General features: G+C 44.0%; 1 protein-coding gene across 7 annotated transcripts in view; it reads right to left on the minus strand.

Annotated features, from left to right (window-relative positions):
* Positions 1 to 19,811, minus strand: part of DCAF6 (DDB1 and CUL4 associated factor 6) — a 148,441-nt gene that overhangs the window by 117,091 nt on the left and 11,539 nt on the right. For all 7 annotated transcript variants that reach the window (XM_059720595.1, XM_019476156.2, XM_019476157.2 and 4 more), the window contains exon 2: positions 3,221 to 3,282. Coding sequence is in view for 6 of the 7 variants with exons in the window: in XM_019476156.2 (XP_019331701.1) it covers positions 3,221 to 3,282 (62 nt within the window). In the remaining variant the exon portion in view is untranslated. The remainder of the gene's footprint in view (positions 1 to 3,220; positions 3,283 to 19,811) is intronic.

A 19,811-nucleotide genomic window follows, 5' to 3' on the forward strand; every position in this document is an offset into this window, starting at 1 on the left:
AGCAGGTGGGCCCAGCTCCCTGCTGCTGCACGCTGTCCCAGAGGAAGGGGGGGGCAGTGCTCCCCGAGATTTGTGCACAGGGTGGGGTGGGGGTGGGCTGCAGGTTCCCACCCTGCTGCCTTCCCACAGGACCACCACAGCCCAGCGGGTGTGATGCGGCACTGCAGGGAACATGGGAGAAGCTGCTTGCCATTGTGAGCTCCGTTGCTGCCCTAGCGAGGCGTCCCCTGCGCATGCAGCAGCGGCAGCAGCGCGGAGTTGTGCCCCTCACTGCTGCTGTTGTGCATGCAGGGGGGCGTTACCGGAGCAGCACGGAGCTTGCAGCAGCAATGAGCTGCCCTGCGTGGCCCCAGTGTTTCCTGTAGTACCAGGTTGGAGGCCCTGGGGGAGGGCAGTGGGGCAGAAGCCCACGCCCACTCACACCCTGCACACAGCTCTGGGGGGCACTGGTGGCCACCACCCAGGAGTGTGCACAATGGCAGGGAGCTACCCCCTGAATCCTGAGCCTGCAGCAGGCGGGAGGAACTGGGCTCTACTTCGTTGTAGCAGCTGCTGCCTCCTACCAGGGGCAGGGGACTGTGGACCTGGGTGCCTGGCCCCATAGTCCTGGCAACTGGGGGCCCAGGACTAGTGGAGTTTAGTTGACAAAAGCAATTAACCTGATTAAACACTTTGTATGATTCACCACCCTTAGTCCAGAGTCTGCGAAGTGGCCAGCAACCATGTCGGGAACACGAAGTACCAGTTGACTGGCATCTGCTTGAGAATTTGTTGGAATGGCATCAGGAGGACCAGGGGCCACTCCATCTCCAACAGCAGGGGCAGAAGCTTGGGCTTGGTCTCAAAGATGTTGCGAAACATGCATACAGAGACAACAAACTGAGGTATGTTGCTCTCAGTAGCATCCATGTGTGTCCTCAGGTACCTCCAGTGAGCCTCAAGACATTTCACAGCCATCCTGCTAAGCTTGCAGCTGAACAGTTCCTTCCAGGCATGTCGGGCTCCAGTGAGCAGCTTCATCAGCCAGGGGTTCAGCGAGTAGGCAGAGTCCTCAATCATTCCTCCACTGGGATGTCACGCAGACCAAGGCAAAACTCTCTCCTCTCCATTTATTCAGGGGGGAGAGAGACCCTAAATATCCTGGCGTTGTGCACCTTGCCTAACCAGCTGGCCTTTACATGTGTGAACCAGCCACAGTGAACAGCCTGAAATATAATCAAGAAGTAGCCCTTCTGATTAATGGATTCCCAGCCACAGTATACAAGGGAAAGGATAGCCATCTGTTATTGATGGCCCCAACGCCGGTAGGGAACACCAGGCTGGTAAAATTATGCACAACATCCTGTGTGTCAACAAGGCATATGATGCGTAGAGCCATCGTCTGCTGGATTGTGGGACACACCTCCCACTACCTCTACAGTCATCAACTTGGCCACGCCAAAATGGTTTGCCGTGGACCACATGCTACCACACAAAGATGACAATGAGCTTCTTCATGATTTAGGGTAACCCCTCATCACTGTTGGTTGCTGCTGTATGCATGAGGCAAGCTCAGCACAGTTCTCCATGAAGGTACTCTTGGATAAGCAGAAGTTTATGTGAGATGATTGCTCATCATGACAAGTGGCTATGATGACCCAGTACCACCAGTTGCTATTCATTTCCCTAGTCCAGAAATGCCACTGAGAAATTTGGAGAAACTCCCCAGTCTACCTGGTCACAACATGATTACTTGGGGCCAAAAGATCTTTACGACAGCAGTTGCTGTTGCAGACTAGTGTGTGGATATAGCAACAGACCCTTCATTTTGTGGAAATGAGCACGAGATTCTTTTCCAAAAGTACTGTTTCATCATTCTTGGCACCAGTAAAAGGAGCCATGGTGTCCATCAGGGCCCACCAACATCACCTTGCCTCAGGAGTTCATAACTCTAAGCCAATAAGGTCTTTGAGGTTACGATCACCCTTGGATCCATAGCAGCCAATGGTGGTAGAAGGTCCAGGTCATGATCAGTGGTGGTAGGCAGCATATATGCAAGGTAAATTCAGGCAAGTGATGAGGGGCCAGAGCTGTGCAGTGAATCACATGCAGCAAAATCTCACCCACACAAATTTCATCACCCACGCACAATCTGAACAACCAATGGGAGCTTTATCCAACACTGGCAGAGTTCTGGGAACCAACAGACCCTCAACCAGCACCAGGCTTGTTAGTTTTTGTGCTCATTCAGACCACATAGTGATGGAAGAGCAGTGGTACATTCAGCTTCTCTTTAAACCTGTTTTGAAGGGAGATATGTGGCCATGCAAATCCTGTGACTTCTCCATTATGGAAAAAGGAGCAGCACAACCAGTACCATGACAAATGTACTGTCTGCTTATAGTCTAATAGACACAAGATTGAAGTCTATAATAATGCAGGAGGAAAACATTACAGTTGCCATGGTAACTGACTTTGAATTTGTTTTTGATTTATGCAAGACACCAAATTAAACTTAAGAAAAACTACTGTGTAAATGCATAACAGACTTTACAACAACCCTGTACTTTCAAAAACTCTTGCAGAAGAACAGGAAGAGATAAATGCATTAATAAGCCTGAATTTCTGCTCCACTGACAGGCTGGGCAGGACAGAATCCTTTCCACAACAGACAAATCTGCCACCATGTCACTAAGCCCTAGAATCTGCTAAGTCATAGGGCAATCAAGTGCATCTAACTAATATTAGGAGCTTAAGTAACCCTGTGCAGAGTGAGGAAAACAGACTTGCTGCTGCCTGTATTCTGACACTGTTGTCAGAAGCTGGATCTCATGAATCCAAAAGCACTGTGGTTGTGAGACTCGAGTACAGAAGGACTTGGCAGCTAGATATTGGAAAAGTAAAGAGAATTTTTTTAAGTTATATGCAATGACCTCTTCCTTCATTTTCCTGTTCCAACCCATGTTACAAGAGTCTTTTTTCCCCATGTGACAGCCTCATTCACTGCCAAAGGAATGAAATAAATGTCTCCTCGCTCAGTTTCACAGGTTTTGGTAGTACTGTTTAGAAACTTTAGAGGAAACAGAAGATGAGGACCTGGATGCAGGTCTTAGCCGGTAGAGGTTTTCACTTTGGCTATAAAATTATTTAATTTGCATTTTTCAATTTAGGCACATTTAGTTTGTTACAAGGACACTACATTTTCAAAGTTTTTAAAACTCAGATTCAAGCAATTACTTACACAGCCATCATGTACATTCAGCGTTGCTTCAAGTTTTAATCTTTGGATAAATTCTCTTCTTCCTGTTGAAGAAAAAAAAATGTTAGACTCATTTTAAACTGTGATGTTAAAAAACATTAGCACTAAGATATTCTGGTGATGGGCACAACATAAGAACCTAAATAGAGCAGAATCTGAATTAAAGTCCCAATACAATTTCCAGGGTTTTAAGTATTCAAATAGAAAAAAAACCCCACGTTTAGTTGTTGTTCCACTACCTTTAGCACCAGTATAAACATTCTGAAATTGACATGCTTCAAAACCAGCTGCCTCCTTTGAAATTACAGCACAGAAAAAAAAGAAAATAACCCGTATGTACAAGTAATAAAAAAAAATAGCTAGAGTCTCATAACTGACAATTCTAATAAACATAATACAGTTTAAGAGGCATAACTTTTAAACTGGAAAACCACAGCCAATCAGTTTAGGTCTCAAGTCAAAAGTAGAACACAGTCCTAATGCTAAGAACAAGACTAGAAATCAGACTTTTATAGGAACATTTCAGGCTGCTTGAAAAAAAAATCAGAGCAGCAAAGGAAGAAGACTTCTCTGAAGTGCAGGCTTCATGCGGCAGGGTTTTATATGCTGTGTATTAATGTCCTGTATATTCATTTTCATGGTCTCCAGCCAGGCAAGGATTTAGAAAGAAAGGATTAGAAGGGGCTTTGTGTCATCACATCCAGTCTCTTGCATCTGAAGATCATCGTTTACCAAAGGAATCCCCCCACATCACTGCTGATGACGGCGATGCAAGAGACTGGACTTGATAGCACAGAAAGACAACTGACTCCTCTGTTTTTTCCTCCCTGCCTGGTGCTCCTGTTCAATCTTCTGCTCTGCTTTCCGCTTCCTCAACCCTGTTTGCTGCTGTGCTGCCTCTCCCCTCCACAGTCTGCTAAGTGTTGCACAGAAAGCCTGCATGTGCCACTAGTGGCACACCTAATGCAGGTTGGCTGCCCCTGTCATAAAACCACAGGTCAGAACAATGTGGCTCTGATCCAACTTGAGCCAGATGGCTCTTGTGACATGTCAGCAGCAGGGGGGCTTTCTCCACACCTATGCTGGGCAAGAAAGCTGGGAGTTGTGCCCATATGACTATCGCTTCTCCCAGGCCCCAACTCCTTTGCTACAGCACAGGCACAACTTCACTCATGGGGAGCTGAACGGGGACCCGGTATCTGCAAACTGCACCTCTGGTGGCATACACACAGCTAGAAGCTGCCCAGCCCCAGCAAAATTCCCCACTGGCTGGAAGTTGTGCCCAGGCTGTAGTTGGAGAAGGGGGAGAAGTAACACTAGGGCAGATGCAGTTTTGTAGATGCTGACCCCAGCACAGCTCTTCACAGGCTGGAAGCTACACCCGTGCCGCAACCAAGGAGCAAGGGGTTGGGAGATACAGCAGCAGCACAGGTGGAGCTCCCAGCTGCATGGCCCCGGCATGGGCACATGCAAAGCCCCCCACCACTGCTGACACATCAACAAAATCACCCAGCTGATGTTGGAGAAGAGCTTGGAGGGCAGAGAGAAATGGCAGCAGTATGGGTGCAGTTGGAAGCTACCCAACTTTTCAATGGCCAGCCCTGGTGCAGATCTGGGTGCTGGCACAGGAAAAACCCTTCAGCTCCACAGACTTGATCCAGTGACTCCGCTGGCTGGATCCAGCCCATGGGCCACATTTTGCTGACCCATGCCCTAAAGCAGGGGTTTTCAACCTTTTTAATAAGTGTACCCCCTAGCAGCTCCCTTTTTGATAAGTGTAGCCCTGGGAAGGGGGGGTGGCATGTGGCCGGATGCAGAGCGGGGGCATGGTGAGCAGTGGAGGGGCAGTAGTGCATCATCTGTGTGGCCCTGCTCTTGCCCCACCCCAGCCCTGCTCCTGTGAGGCAGCAGCATGGGGTGGCAGCACTGTCCCCAGCCACCCCCGTGTACCCCCTGGGACCTTGCGTACCCCTGGGGGTAATTTGAATACGCCTGGTTGATAACACCTGCCCTAAAGCATGCCATAGGCAGAAGCAGGAGAAACTGTGTCTGATTTTAACCTGAAAAGGGACAAACTAAGGACACTTGTGGTAACAGATATACATTGAGACAGTAGCCTAAAGTGCTTCCTTCAGTTGAATTCAGTGGAAATTCTCCATCCTGATAGAAAAGGGGAAAAGATAAAGAAACTATGTGGGGCAGAAAAGCAGAGAAAGGACCTTCTCACATCTATATTTCTAGCCTTAAATCCTGAACTAGACTAGGACAAGTCACTGCCCCTCTGTCTGTTTTCTCTAGTTGCTTTTATCTTTCTTGTTTATTCAGATGATAAACTTGCAGCAGCACAACCAAGCCTTATGTTTTCCATATTTTAACAAAACACATTTAGTTCGTAGTGAAAGATGCCAGTCTTGTTTCCCTGGTAATTGTAGACAGGGCTATAATTTCAGGTGTCTGGGATTCCATACTGATGTAAGAGAGGAAAAAGATTAATTCTGATTCGCATTTCTATCTTTTGGCTCTGTTACATGCAGACATAGTATAACGGTACAATGCGGGAGCAACAAGTATTTGAGGGATACAGGAACTGAAAAGGTGAAGCTAATCTCAATGACAAAAAAGTGACTTTGCAGTGCTGCCAAAACTACTTAAGAGCCCTGTGATGATGTGAAAATTGCAGCTTTTATCTGCTTTTAAAACAAAACATTCTAGCTTTCATCATTCAGAGAAAAGCTTGAAAATATGAATCTTAATGGCTTGAGGCAATTAATAAAGAAAATATATTAAAAAAAAAATCCAATGATGACCTGTGGGGTTTTTTGGGTTGTTTTTTTTTTTTTAATTTAGGGTTGACAATACTGTAGCTCTTAATCTGCAATTTAAGAACTAAGGATTACTCAATGAGACTAAATAATTAAGGTAAGTACCCAAACCTGCCCACCTGATAGCCCCTACAAACAGCAAACTAGAATTTAAGAATGTCAGTCAGTCAGAAATACTGACTTAGACACAGTAGACTGTAGGAGAAACTTCAGCCGCAGGCAGAATAGTCAGAGTCCTAAAGATAAGAGACAAAACCACATTTCACAGGAAAGTGGAGCAGCTCAGAAGCAGCAGCAGTTCTGTTGTTTCAGGAGAGAGAGTGTCCCTGTCATTTATCAAGAATATCTATCTGGTGAAGACAGGTTAAAGCAGGCGTGGGCAATTATTTCGGGCGGAGGGCCACTTACTGAGTTTTGGCAAGCCATCAAGGGCTGCCTGACAGGCAGCCAGGGGCAACTAAATATTCATTTTCTACATTTTTTAGGGGCCCCGTGGGCTGGATTTGGCCCGCGAGCCACATTTTGCCCATCCTGGGGTTGAAGTGACAGATTGATCCTGCACCCCCTGCAAAAATATAACACTGCCCAGTCAAAGTCAAGAATATTCTTTTAACAATACCCCATACTAAACTTTCCCAAGGTCCAGGCTTTAAGCTTCCTGTTAGAGATCATTGTGTTTAGAAAATGGACTATGACCCTGTCTAAACCCTATCCGCTACAGGAACAATCTACAGAATAGTTGTGCAGTATTTCAATGGTTTTGCTGTGGGAAGCGTTGATCATAGAGGCAGTGGAGATACAAAAGCCATCCAAATCCATGGATCCAGCACACGAGTATCACATACAAGATATGCAGGAAAGGTTTCATAATTTCATAGTAGCTAGGGTCAGGAGGGACCCGAACAGATCATCTAGCCTGACCCCCTGCCACAGGCAGGAATGAATGCTGGGTTCACAAGACCCCAGACAGGTGATGGTCCAACCTCCTCTTGAATTTGCCCAAGGTAGGGGCAAGGACCACTTCCCTGGGAAGTTGGTTCCTTTGAGTAGATGTGATATCTTTTATTAGATGAACTGAGTAGGTGGAAAAAAGTTCTTAGCAAGCTTTTGGGTGCAGTCACCGTCCTTCAGGTATGGGGAGTGAACAGCAGAGATTCCCTATGCCTGAAGAAGGGTGACTGCACCCAAAAGCTTGCTAAGAAATTTTTTCCAACTACTCAGTTGCTCTAATAAAATATCACATCTACTCAAAAAACCTTGCCTGCCTATGTTCTTAGACCAACACAGTTGCAATCAAAAACCCCACATACAATACAGTATAACGTCATACATCCAGTGTGCTCAGGCCCGAGCACTTGCTAGAAATGTGAAAATGCTGGATTTTTTAAAAAGGCGCAATGGCCGGTCGTAGAACCGAGGTGGGAAATAGCGGTGGTTAGTCCCAAAGCAGCAGCCATATTCAGAGTGGTGGCACAGGGTGGTGAATGGTGGTAGCAGCTGCAAGCTTCCTCCTCCACTTCCAGGAGGGCAGGGGGAGCAGCAGCTGGTCCCAGAGCAGCAGGGGGAAGTGCCGGATTTTTGATAATTCCGGATTTTTGGTATCCAGATTTATGAGGTTATACTGTATATGCCACCCACTGCAATAAATACCCTGAAAGTAACCAAACAACCACTACGATCCTGATGGATCATAAAAAGGGTGCCTATATGGAGGACTTTACTTTCTGGGCACATCTACACATGCAAGTAATGCAGCCGAATAAACTCCAAAGCAATTTGAGCTGAAGTAAACTACTCCCAACCTCACCGTCTACAAATGTATTTAAGCACAGTAATTCACTCCACCATCAGACAGTCCCATCAGACACAGGTACTATCCTATGCCAGAGTAAATTGATCTACTGAGACCTAACTGCAGCACATATGTAGACAGTGATGCCTTACTGCGCAGTAAATTAATTTACTGTGCAGTAAGGAGCACATGTAGACACACACAGTGTGGGCACTGGGGACTAGGTGCAGACTGTTCAGTTAAGGACCAGGAACAATGGTCTCAAATTGTAGCAGAGGATATTTATGCTGGGAATTAGGAAGAACTTTCTGACTATGAGGGTGGTTAAGCATTGTAACAGACTGCTTAGAGAGGTTGTGGAAACTCAATCCTTGAAAGTATTTAAAAACAGGTGAGACAAACACTTGACTAACAAACACAGTTTAGTCAGAAACAATCATGCTTTGAGCACACACTTGAACTACTAGAAAACCTCCTGAGATCCTTTCAACTCTATTATTCTATGATCCAGAATAAACTCTTATAGAAAAGTGATAAAAGACAGGAACATCCTATCACCAGCCAGAGAACACTTGTCACAAAACCCATCACGCCATCTTTTTTCACAACCCTTATCTAAAAAAAAAAAAAAATCCACAAAATACCTTCAGATGATTGGCCTAGAAACAGAAATTCATAGCTCTACCAAAAACCATAGACTCAGAGATACTGGTTTTATGGTTTATTATATAATATATTTTTCATTTCTGTCTCAGCTAACTCCTCTTTGCTCCACAAGTGATAACTGGCCACTTCACTTTTCAAATGATCAATCCATTAACCTAATTAGATTAAACTAAAACAATTATTTTAACTTTTACTTAGGTTGGGCCATGACTGCTTCTTTCCCAGACCCGATAAAGGGCACTTAAAACCCAAAAGCTTGTTTCCTCTTGCTCTCTCAATTATACAGGTTGGTCCAATAAAAAAATATTACCTCACCTCAAAAAACTTGCTTCTCCTATATCCTCGGACAACCATCCCAGTTACAGGAACAACACTACCACTGACTGTTTGCCAGCAGATGCAGTAAATGCATCACACAAAAGGGCACAAGCTTCAGGTTGGAGAGTTTAAGCTTGGTGATCATGAGGGAAGGCATCCTGATACCCACAGTAGTTGGGAGGGGGAAAAATAATTAAAGAAAATAAAACCAAGAGACTGCCAATAATTTAAAGCTATTTTTGCCCCAATTATTTTTATTACTGTAATAACATATACAAGTTTGATTTAATAAAAAGGCACTATGGGGGAGCAGGCAGATACTGCCAAGTTCTGCCTCACTAAGCAGAAGCAGGAACTGAAATGTGTTTGTAGCCACGCTGTCCTCAAGTGAAGACGCATGAGGACACAGGCACAAACATGGCCCCAATGGACACCGCTAGTGGAAAGATTCCAAATTTGCATTAGCACCTGCACCATTGTAAGCTGAAGCTCAAAAGACACACAAAGAAATGCTATTTTTCTGAAATGTTAGCATTTGTATCACCTTGCCTATGATCTTGGTCAGACTGGAACAAGAGAATTCAAAAAACAAACAATCAGATGTTCATGAAGTAATACTGGCAATTCAGATGGTACAATGTTCCCTTGTACCAATATGCTATTAGGGATTTAAGTGTACTGCTCAAAACAGCCATCATTCAACCTGAATGAAAAAGCTATAAGGGACCGAACATTTGTGCTTTTATTTTTTAAGTAATTTTATTTTAAAATATTGAGATCTTAGCCACCACATCTTAACTAAATTTCAGTATGGAAGCTCACCATGTACTAACCCTTCCTATACATATGGTGGAATGGGAAACACTGCTTTTTCATTAGAATATTTTGTTGATTAGCCTTCTGCTTTCAGAATTGTAAAAGCAAGACACAGTCCCTCCTTTTGCCAAATGCTTAGTCATGTAGTTAATATTCATACTATTATCACCTCATTTTAGGCAACCATTCTCAAACCTGTTCAGTGAATACAGGTATTCACTCAGTCCATGTAGAAATTAATTTACAGGCCTCCTGGGTCTGAAACTATAATAATAACTTCATATTTTAAAGAGTACAATGTACGTATCAAAATGACATTTTCTCTTTCTTTCTTTCCTTCAATTTATTCCTTGAATGTGTATGCACGATGCACCAGATAATCAAGTCCAATACATAATGTATTTTGAAAAGGAACTGATATGGTAGAATATTTAAACTGCAGCATAACAAACTAGACACACACATCTGATAATCCTTTGATGAAAAAGTAGTTTTCCATAATTAATAAAATGGTAGGTAATCTTCATATTTAAAATGCACATTCCTCCTATGCTGGAATATATAGCAAACTTCAATATTAACACTGGGTTTCCTGGATACAGTTGTCCACTTGAAACCTATCACTTTTGCAATTGTTCAGTAACACATTAGGATTTTCACTGCGGATGCCCAATTCTTATATTAGATTAATTTTGAAAATATTTTAATTTTCAATTGTGAACTTTTTCACTACAAATTTCATTTATTATGTTTTTACAGCATTTCAGCACCACAGTACCTCAATCTATGCGGCCTCTGGATGCTAACACTAAGTAAGTTAGACCTGGACTCATTCAAGAAACATTTGGATGCTTATCTTGCTGGGATTCTTTAACCCCAGCTGACTTCCTGCCCCTGGGGCAGGCAGGGGGCTGGACTCGATGATCTTCAAGGTCCCTTCCAGCCCTAATTGTCTATGAAATCTGTGAAATCATAATACATAGATTAGAAAATGCTTATTTCCCTACCAAAGGTAAATTCAGCACATGGAAACAATACAGGTATTCCTCAGACTTGCAACACAATTGGCTCCTGAAAAACGCATCTTAAGTCAAAATGTTGCAACTTGGAACCGATTTTCCCATAGGAAACAATGTTATAAATGGGGGATTGGTTCCTGAACCAAGGCCTGATACCTTATCATCACCAAAAATAACCCAGAATTTTCTACTCAATCAATTATAGATGAGTAATATAGCTACATCAATGTATTTATATTGCAAATAACAATCATATTGATTTGGAAGGACTTCTTTAAGGTGACTGCTGGACTTTTTGAAGGGTTCTTGGCTGGAGTCTTCTCAGGAGTCTTGGCTGCAGGTTTTTCTGGAGTCTTGTCTGCTTTCTTAAAGAAAGTGTCCAAGAAAGTTTGGACAGATGATCTCCAGGGAGATTAGTGACATAGCCAACTTGTTCGCTGGCACAGCGTTGCATCGGATCAAGCGTTGTAAAGCTGAAACTGAGGTCAGAAAATTGAAACAGGGTTTCAATTTATAAAAGCTGTAAGTGCAAAACGTTGCAACTTAAAACACTGTAAATCAAGGACTGCCTGTCCAGTACTCTTCAACCCTTTCCCATTTAGAGTTGCAAAACAAGAGGATTCCACAGCAGATGATCATTCCTGTGTAATGTACCATATCTGCATGTAGGAGTCTCTACAGTACTCACATAAAAAAAATAACCTGGCAAGGTAGTGTGTGCAAGAGCAGATGGACTTCTGCTGGGAATTGCTAGTGTGCAAAAAGATGGAAAGGGAAAGAAAATAAAGGAAAGACAACAGATTCTTTCTTTCCCAGGTTTGCTTTCAACGTGATTTTTTTATCAGCTAGCAGAAAACTTAATTCAACTATTTACCTTAATTACATTATTTTTACTTTGTTTGATCCTTCTTTCTAGTGACTAGGTCCAGAGGCTACACCTGCACTGGATTATAACTAGGGACCTACTTAACTTGCAACAAGACAAAGTCATTTTCACAGCTTTGTCCTGGTAGGAAGAGCCTATTTTGTAGGCATTTGACAGCAGTCCCAACCCCCAGTGATGATTGGCAGAAAGACCCTGGGGGGAGGAGGAGCAACCTCCATCTGGTCTGTTGTCCCCTTCATACCGCCCTGCCAGCCAGTGCCTTCCCCTCCCAGGTGGGTTGCAAGCCCTGCCTGGGAGGGAAGACTTAGTAAAACACTTATTTTTATTGTTTTTTCAACAAATTTCACAGGCAGCCCCAGATTTCACAGTATCCACAAAATCCACGAAACATCAATTTAGGTAGGTCCCTACTTAAACAGGAGTGCTCAACATATATTCTATGGTCTAGATCCTGCCCATGGCATCACACGCCTGCTGCCAAATTTCCATACTTGTGGGAAGCCTTGGGCCCTGCTTGCAGCACTCAGGACAGGGAGATGGTGAAGCCAGACCCCATGGCCCAGTCCCAACAAGCAGGGGCCAGCCAAGGCCATGGGGGGCCCAATCCAGCCTGCATACTGACCCCACACCACTCACCTGGGCCATGGGACCAAAAGCTTCAGCATCACTGTCTCATAACTTTCCTAATGATTCCTCTCTCTGTCACTTTAGCCTGCTTGATTCAAATTAGCAGGGAAGGGAGTCAGTTTCAACCAACGGACTGCTTCTATACGTGTGGACATTTGGTTCCCCGGGGACAAGTAGCAGCAGCACGCCTTGTACCGTATCTATTTGTTTCCGGGAAACATCTGTGCCATGTGCACTTTGGCACATGGTAAGTTACTCTGGGGGCACTAGGGAAGGCTGGGGCCAGCACTGTGCTGGCCACAGCAGCCTTACCTGAGGGCCTCCCAGGTCTGCAGCCGTGGCAACTGCACCAGGCAGAGCCTGGCTGGCACCGCAGCGCTGCTCTGGGCGGCCCAGCTCAGTTTTCAACAGTGCATGCTGCCCGTGCGTGAGCTGCTCCAGGTTTTTTTTCCATTTTTTTTTTTGATCCTGAGGTCAAAAAACCCACAGAAAAAAACCCAAAAAACAGCAGTGCATGCATGGGCAGCGCACCCTTGTAGCACAGAGAACACCTGACTGTGCAGTATGTGGTGCTACAGACGTGTTTGCAGTGCCACATACAGTACAGCTGCGCTCACCTGAATGCACCCATGATGGTCAAACACCCCTTATATCTAAACTGTGGTCACTGGAGGACACTCGCTAGACTTTGGCTTCTACTTTGAAACCTAAACCAATGATGAAATGAGGATTAAAATCAACCTAAGTCTTCAAGAAGGTCTTGTTCTCAATCATTCTGCCTAATGTTTTCTGTGGAATTTGACAATGAAACTCCATGCCACTTTCCTATACGTAGTTACCCCCCATTAGACAGCAATGGTAAAGCAATGAGAGCTTAATGAGCAAGATCTTAAGAACTTTATATATTTGAAATCTTAAACTGGCATTCTCCATTGAAAAGCACAGATGATTTCATGAACAAAGTCTAAAGATAAAAGCTCATCTACGTCATCCAGAAATACAGCCGAACCTTTTATTTAAAGTCTTACCATCACAGTATCAGAGATGAAAAGAAGATAACCCCTTGTCCGAAAAATACTAATAGATTGTTTGTCAAATGAACTCTCATTTATCTCAAGCTGATTTTTTCCAAGGCCAAGTGTCTATGTGCTAGCTTACCGTGACATTTGAAATGCCCTAGTTTAAAACTGAAACAGAGCCAGCATCTGTTTCCAATGCAGAGCATCTGTTAACTTATACCCTAAAAGCATTTTTACGGAACATAACTTTTTCACTTGCATACTGGTCATTTGTCCTGGACAAGTCCTAGATCTTGATCTGGCATATTTTTTAATCCATTTCACAACGCATTACTTCTTCAGTTGAAGGAAACCCACATTTTCTTAGTCTCTTAGGACAGGAGTTGTCAACTGGGGGTATGCGTAGCCCTGGGATACTTGGACCAGTCCTGGGGGGTACACACGGGCCGGTGGGGACAGAGCACCACTGCCTCCCAGGAGCAAGGCCAGGGCGGGGTGAGGGCAGCGGCACCCCTCTGCAGGGTGAGAAAGGTCGCACATAGCAGCCGCCACAGCCATACACCAGCTTGGTGAGCTTCCTTGCCCAGTCATGGTTCTGCTCCTGGGAGGCAGCGGTGCTCCGTTCCCACCTCCCTGCTCAGTGTCCAGCCTCATGCCACCCACACCACCATGTGCGCTACTTCCCCCCTATCCCTTTCCCACTTGGTGTCTGGCTGGTGGTGGTACTTAGACTAAAAAAGGTTGAAAACTGCTGTCTTAGGGCGTCTTTATTTGTGCTGAAGGTGGGGGGGGGTGCACTTTAATTAGACCGGCTCTTGGAGCGGCACTTTAATTAGAGAGGCTCTAATTAAAATGCCCACATCTCGTGAATTCAGCATCCTGCGTTTCAAAATGGCAATGGAAGCGCTATAACTAAAGTTTGTTCAATGAGCTTCAGTTAAAGCACCCCCCCTGCCATTTTGAAGTGTGGGGATGCTGAAACACAGGACATGGTGGCTGCTGGTGCATGCTAATTAGCATACTCCAGCAGACTTAATTAATTGATTAATCAAGTCAGCACGTCAGAGCAGCATCCCCACACATCTACAGGCACCCTTAGAACAGTACCCAGGACTTCAGACTGGTGATGATATAGTAGACAAGTTTTCATCCATGGAGCTCAAAATTCTTAAAAATATGAACACCCATAAGCTAGACAAGTATGTGCTAGCACCATTCTACAAATAATAAAAATTGATACAAAGGGCACTCAAGCAACTGAAAAACCACCATGCAGTGACAGTGTCAGGCATAACACCCAAGACTTCTGATCTCAGTCATTTGATTCCCTTTCAAAACTCAATATTATGTTACAGCTCTCATTTTTAAATGTTAAATAAATGGGTTCTTTTCAATGCTTAAATTCATCTGTTTCATTTGAGCTCATTATTCAGTGCAAAGTAAACTGACCAAATTCCTTTCTATATCTTACCTACCAATGAAAGTATGAACATTATTCATAAAAAAACAAAACTTTATACCACTACAAAATGACTTGCTTGACATTTTAGTATACAACTAACTTTACTACACATAACACCAAATCAGTTTGGGTTGTGTAACTGAACATCAAGTTCCTACAGCGCAGCCTCCAAAGTGTTAAAAACATTTGGAGTTGGACTTGTTAACAATATCACACAAACAAAACCTTAAGGGATATTCTGCCTTCAGTCACATCCCAGGAAATCTCACCAAAGACCAAGGACTCCCAGAAACTAAGTTAATACAGCATTTGACCACAGAGAAGAAAAAAAAATAGACAGAGGCAGATATAACACAACCACTGAACCAGACGGTCATTTTTATATATTTGTTTGATTAACAGACTTAAGTGTTTTTTGGAAAAAAACTTCCTTTTAAAACTTGCTTCTGCTCATTTATCAAGACCCAATTAACACCAGTAACAGCAAACAAACTAGATTTGTTTGCATCAGTAGTAGTGTCCTTATTCAACTTTCAAACATATCAGAGTCTAAAATAGTCCACAGGCTAAATATAAACTTCCCTTGTGTCTCTGTCACTGATAAGGTTACAGGCACTTAAGTTTTAAACTGAAGTAAATACAACATTAGAGACAACCTATTAATTTAGGTCTTCATTATCTGACACTTCGCATGTTATAAACTTGAAAAAGTACAAGTGAATTTAACCCTTGTAAGTAAAATAAAAGGCCATATTGTTCATCTTGATAGTACTGCAGTATTTACCTTGTGGAATTAAAACAGACACAGCTACATGACATGGGAATTTCATGTTATCTGTTACTAGCAAAAGTAGTTTGAGGCTGCATTTTTACACTAATATGGTATACATTCTCTTAAATGGCCCACTAACCTATACGCTACCAGCTTTAAACACTGATGGGACTCTAGGGGAATGTTCATTGTGACCAAAATGAAAAGGGAAGGAAAAAAAAAATAATGGAAGGAGGCAACTCAAGATGATGAGACTCTGGAAGTCTATTTTTTCCAGCCCCAAAAATATTCAGAACAGCATACTTCTTGACTCAATGAAGCACAGTAATCAATATGCACAATTTGTTTCATCGACATGCCTTTAAATGACTGGCCATGTAAACAACTTCAGATTCTGAAATGGATACCAGCTACCTATTTCTATGCTTATGTTGGATGAAAACAGATACATACAGAGCCATCTTCTCTTGCGCCTTCACTGTTAACTGCTGCACTGTGTCAAGGGAAGATTTGCATGGACAGAACATAAAGAAGTCATGTAATGTTGTACAGTCACTAAAACAGTCTTGTGCAGCTGTTTGTTGTGGAGTAGTGTATGCTCAAATGTATCTTTGGATTTTTTTTCTATCAACCACCATTATTTTTTGACAAGTCTTTACCTGGGTTTTATATCTGTAAGTAAATTAGCACTGCTATAGTGATAAGAACATTGATTTGAGGTCTACATTTTATACTAGGCTGATCTCAAAGAAACTGCTCTACTCAAGACACTTGTAGGGGATGATGACTGTTAATGTTTTGCAAACTACTAGCCTTAGGAACGAATAGTTATACCAATCGAAAAACAGAATTCCATTCATAGGATCTGACAAAGACTATAGCCCAGGGGTGACCAACTTCAGCACAAGTGCCCTAAGTGGCACTGGCAGCCTCAGTGAGCTCCATACAGCAAATCAAGGAGAGGACAGGAAACAGTGGCAGATAATGCAGCAAGCAGAAATGAGTGCAGTCAACTGGAAAGGGAGCACAGGGCAGGGAGCAGAAAGCAGAGCAACAGCACTCTGAGATGGCCTAGGGCTTAATTTGTGGTACACCTGCCTAAAAGACTGACCCCCACTGTTGTAGCCTACAAAAGCTCAAGCATCTCTAAAAAAGTTTGTCTATAAAGTGCCACCCTGCCCCACCTTCTACCTAACTACAGACTAACGTGGTTAACTGTCCCTAGTGCAAGTTAAAGTAACTGTATTATCATCTTGATGGGTGAGAAGAAAAAAAACCCCATTTGTGAATGTGTTAACATTTAACATTCAATTACAGTTATTTTTCTGTAAAATGAACTCAGCCTAAGAGTTGAAGCCTTCCCTGTCAACTCAGACATTCCTTTTTAATTTCTGAAATATTATTTGTGAGTATAATCTTCAGATCTACTAGCTTGTAGCACCTTGAAACCAGAACAGATAGGACTGAATAGAAAGAGGGCCATCCAGGGGAAATCAACATTCAATAACCCTATCCCACTCAGACAATGGGACTGCTACCAACAATACCATTAGCTTTTCACTACCTGCCCATCATTCATTGGGAATGATGAAGCAAAATCCCCAGTAGACCAGGAGAAATTAAAAAAAAGAAAGAAAAAGGAAGTGCCAGAGCTCTTTCAAGAGAGAGTTTGCTAAGCAGGGACAGGCATTCCAGCACTAGAAACATAAGAAAGACAGCTGGAGCAATAGCAAGAAAAGCAAGAGGGGGGTTTTGGCCTTCCTCCAAGGACCCTTAGGAGTGGTGAAGCTCACAGATGGGGGAGCTGGAGTTCAAATGTAGTATTTACTCACATACCCGATGCACCTTCTTCCCAAAAACAACTCTCCAAAACTGGGGTGCGTGTTTTAAGCAAGAAAGCCGATTTCTGCACCAGAATGGAGAACTGAGGGTGGTGGGATGGCTGCCAGGAGCTGAGAAGCAGCTATGACAGGGTTAGACCTATAGCTCTTTAGCTACAAGGAAAGGGTATGAAGCTGGAGGAGTGGATTCTGCCTCCCTGCATGCAACCATCATTCAAACATAGTGAGATGTGATGTGGTAGTTAAGATTCAGGGGGAAAAAAATTCTTTATTTTACCTTCCCAAAACAAGATACGCATCTTATTTGGGGGTCCATGATATGCAAGTAAATATCATATTTACTGTTCTGCTCATGTACTGTATAGCTCATGTACTGGCTAAAAGTAAACCATACATGTTTAAGGAGTGCTTTTGCATACATAATTTTACTTGAGGACTTGAAGCAGGTAAAACAGAGTTAAACTATAAGCCAGAGAACTTGGAGCTACAGCTCTGGGGGAAGCATAAGAGTGACTAAGCAAGCTCATGAGATGAGAGCTTTCATTTCAGGATATAGAACAGTTGAACTGAACAGTCCCACATTAGATGGGATTGGGGGAGGGCGGGGGGGCAGGGAGACAAGGAGTCTGCCTCCCCAGCAGTGTTCCTGAGAAGCCACAACTAGAAACAGCATCTGGAAGCTGTCCAGGCCCAGCTGGCTTGGAAATACAAGGAATCTAAAGGTTGTGTCCAATTATAACAGTCTGGTGACCATCTACTACAGGAATGCAGCCAGGACTGGCAGTCTTTAACTATAGCTCAGGGTTTGTTTTTTAAACTTATTTTTAAAAAATTACCTTAAAATTGTGTATATTCATCCTAGGAGATTAAGGAATTTATATTTAACTTACAAAGGGCTTCCGGTTAGAGAAACAACACTTCAAAGGCCATTATAGATGTTTTAATTTACATCAAGCTGAACTGCAGCTTAGTGCTGAACAAAAGTGGAGAATGGCCACCCAACACAGCAATGACAAAGGGATATATATCCTGGATAAATATTTTTAGTGTTGTCCACATTGTTACCAATACCCTAGTCCAGGTGTGCCAAACACCTGGCCACCGGGCTTCTTACAGGTTGGACCACCCACCTTCATGGACCGGATTCAGCCCAGAGGGCTTGTCATCACAGCTGCCAGAGCCCCAGAAGTGACAAAGGTTAACCAGCACAGGTGCTGGAGTTGCTGTCTCAATGTAGCTCCAGAACCTATGAAGTTAACATAGTTTGCCTCCCCCACCTGCCTGCCACTGGAAATCAGGGGTTCTGGTCACCTCTGGTGACTAAAATAAGTGACAGGGAAAAAGGTGGACAAGCAGCAGCTGTGTTAACTCCCTGAGTTGTGGAGCCTGGCCAAAACAGCATCTCCAGCAGCCAGGGGGATAAACACCATTGTCCCTGTTCACAAGTTATTCAGCCCACAACTCCAGTCTAGATCTGGCCTGGAAAAGCCCTGCAATCTGAATTTGGTCCATGGGACCAAATGAGTTTAACACCCTTGCTTTATTCCGTACAGACCTTGCAGGAACTGAAAATGCTTCAGAGACCATGCTCAGGTCAAGGGCAGGAAAGGATGATCCTCCAGTGGCTTACGCACACCAGCTGACCAGTGGGCAGTAACATTAATACTACTCTAAAAAGGAACTCAATTCACCTCCCCTGAGGACTTCCACAGTTGCAAGGGATGGGGAATGAGATGTACAGAGAAAAACAAAAGCTATGTTGAAACCATTAAGATGACTTGGATACTTGGCTCTGGATTCCGGGTTCCAATCAGGCAAAGATCCAACCAGATTTTTTTTTTCTATTCATACTTGCCCCTTAGAAACATCCTGGAATTGACAGTGTGTACAGATAACACTGATGTCGAGCCCCAAGTGTAAGCAAAGGCAAGCTGAGGTTTGCACCCACATAATGTACATCTCAGCTTACCTTTTCTCTTCTTTGGGGTTCACAATCTGTACATACAGCTGCATTGATACTAATGCCTTAATGCTGTCACAGGGGTTTTCAACCTTTTTAAATAAGCGTACCCCGGCGGCTGGACATGGAGTAGGTGGTGGGGCACGCAGCTAGATGCGGAGCGGCAGCAGCATGGGGTGGTGGGTGGCAGCGGTCGCTGCTGTGTGCAAGCTCCCCCTCCCCCACATCCAGCCAGGTGGGCGGCGTCTGTGCAGCCCAGCTGCAGAGAGGCACCACTGTCCTCGCCTCCTCCCGGTCCTGGTCCTGGGGGGCAGCAGCACAGGATGGTGGGTGGCAGCACTGTCCCCTTCTGCACGCGCGTATCCCCTAGAGCAGGGGTTCCCAACCCCTGGACCACGACCCAGTAATAGTCCACCAAAGGTTGGCTACCAGACCGGAAGTGACCGTGGACCAGCAAACCGTGGACTGGAAATGACCAGCATACTGTGGACCAGCAGCCAACCCTTTTTTATACTGAATATAAAAAAGGGTTGGCTGCCGGCCCGCAGCATGCTGGTTGCTCCTGGTCCGCAG

Source organism: Alligator mississippiensis, chromosome 1 (genome assembly GCF_030867095.1).
Source record: "Alligator mississippiensis isolate rAllMis1 chromosome 1, rAllMis1, whole genome shotgun sequence".
In the NCBI taxonomy this organism is placed as follows: Eukaryota; Metazoa; Chordata; order Crocodylia; family Alligatoridae; genus Alligator; species Alligator mississippiensis.